This window comes from Ptychodera flava, chromosome 8 (assembly GCF_041260155.1).
Source record: "Ptychodera flava strain L36383 chromosome 8, AS_Pfla_20210202, whole genome shotgun sequence".
NCBI lineage: Eukaryota > Metazoa > Hemichordata > Enteropneusta > Ptychoderidae > Ptychodera > Ptychodera flava.
In genome coordinates, this window is record NC_091935.1 from 32373257 (window position 1) to 32375346 (window position 2090).

Below are 2090 nucleotides of genomic sequence, written 5' to 3' on the forward strand. Positions count from 1 at the left end.
AAAGGATGCACTCGGACATTGGCGCCGCGCATCGCCCTCCGCTTCGCGTCGGGCGATACGCTGCGCCAATGTCCTCGTGCATCCTTTGCGGTATTTTCGTAATAACCTCATATTATTACATATGTACCACAGTTTACGTGCATCGAAGCGCGCGCGTACTACCGGTATTTGCACTGCAGTGCAATACCAAAAACATTATGCCATTCCTTTATGTTAATGAGTATTTACCAGTTTTGACCCGGAACTACTTTTGTTTGTAAACACAAAAATTGTCGTCTGCATAATTTCATATCAGTTCGGAGGCTGTTGCAAGTTATTAGTTACCCCATAATGGATAGCCTAACCGATAAAATCTACGACAAAGAAAACTGCATTTATTTATCTCAGTGTGAGGATGACTTTTATTATCCGGAAGAGCAGTCCGTCGTCAGCGAAGCAAAATCGACACTGACAACGCAAGACGTCAGCTCAACGGAGCCACTACCTGGTCCAAGTACAAGTACAACGTTAGGTGTAGCTGTCAAGCAAAGATTCGCAAGTGTTTTAACTGAAGATGCATTGAACCATCAAATTGCTCTTCAAAAGAACACAAATACCGCCAACAAGACCAGGCGTGAGGTAGCTGTCTTCAACGAGTGGAAAATAAATATGACAGCTGAACGACGGCCTCTGCATGAAATACCACCCGCGGACCTTGATAACTTACTGGCATCATTCTTCTGGTCAGTGAAAATGAAGAACGGAAAAGAGTACGAGCCAGACTCACTGTCAAGTTACCAGAAAAGTATAGATAGACATCTCCGAGAAATGAGATACAATAAGAGCATAATTCGAGACGACGAGTTTCAAAGAAGCAGAGAATCACTCGCTGCCAAGCGCAAGAAATTAAAAGCCGAAGGAAAAGGAAACATGCCATGCAAGGCATCCGCTTTGACGGAGAGCGACGAGACCAAACTTATTGAAAGCGGCCAACTTGGCACTTCATCGCCAGATGCAATCATCAACACAGTTTGGTTTAATATGACGAAGCTGTTCGGTCTTCGTGGAAGTAACGAACACCACCAAATGACATGGGGTGACGTCGTCGTTAAGCAAGATCAACGCGGCGAATATTTGGAGTACAATGAAAGAGTCACGAAGACGCGCAAAGGTGAACCGGGAAACACACGGAAATTTTCACCAAAGGCATATGCGGTACCGGACAATAAAAAATATGCCCCGTGCAAGTTCACCGGGAGTACGAGCTTCGTCGGCCGCAAACGATGAAATGTCCAACTTCGCCCTTTTATCTCGGCATACAAACGTCAACGGCAATCCTCGAAAGGGGAATATGGTTCCGAGCTCAGCCAATGGGCAGAAATAAAATCGACACCATAATGAAACGCATGTGTAAGCAGCGGGTTTGGATGGAAAACTTACGAACCACAGCGCAAGGAAGACTTCAATTACACGTTTTGCTTCACGCTGGTGTACCACCAAACACCGTGGCTCAACTTAGCGGCCATAAAAACGTTAGCAGTCTGAACAGATACGCCGTAGCTTCGAACGACCAACAAAAACAAATGAGCGACATTCTCACCGGCGGTCAACCGAAGTATGAGCCCTACAACCTCGCAGTATTGCCGACTGGTAACACCTCTCTCTCTGCCGAAGTTTCTCAACCTCAGCCTGCCATAACATCACAACAAGCGAGTGCTGTCGCGGGTATGTTTGCGAATGCAACAATAACCCGGTGGGACTTAATTTTAACTTCACCGTAGAAGGCAACCGTAACCAATCTAGTGTCAGTGATGTGCACGCCATTGGAATGCCTGCCATGAAGAGACGCCGCCCATGGTTATGTACGATTCAGACGATGAGTAAACTTTCAACGTTTTCAGTGACACTTTTGATAGTCGTTATCACCGGACAGTTCCCGATTTTGATATTTGAGAATTTTAAGAAAGTCGCTTTTTATGCATGGTGCAGTTTACTCTGTTTTGTGTTTCGTCCACGATACAAATATAACGTGAGACTCAGTCCTTGCTTGCCTTGGCCGCGGAGACTGAAATTTAATCATTTTCGACAAGTTACGTCTGCCGTATCGTATT

The 2090-nt window shown here is 45.6% G+C and overlaps 1 protein-coding gene across 1 annotated transcript; it reads left to right on the forward strand.

The window, feature by feature from the left end:
* Window positions 1-330: 330 nt before the first annotated feature.
* On the forward strand, window positions 331-1266 carry LOC139138072 (uncharacterized protein KIAA1958 homolog). Its single transcript, XM_070706296.1, has one exon. It carries the CDS (start codon window positions 331-333, stop codon window positions 1264-1266), a length of 936 nt encoding a protein of 311 aa, XP_070562397.1.
* The last annotated feature ends 824 nt before the right edge of the window (window positions 1267-2090 follow it).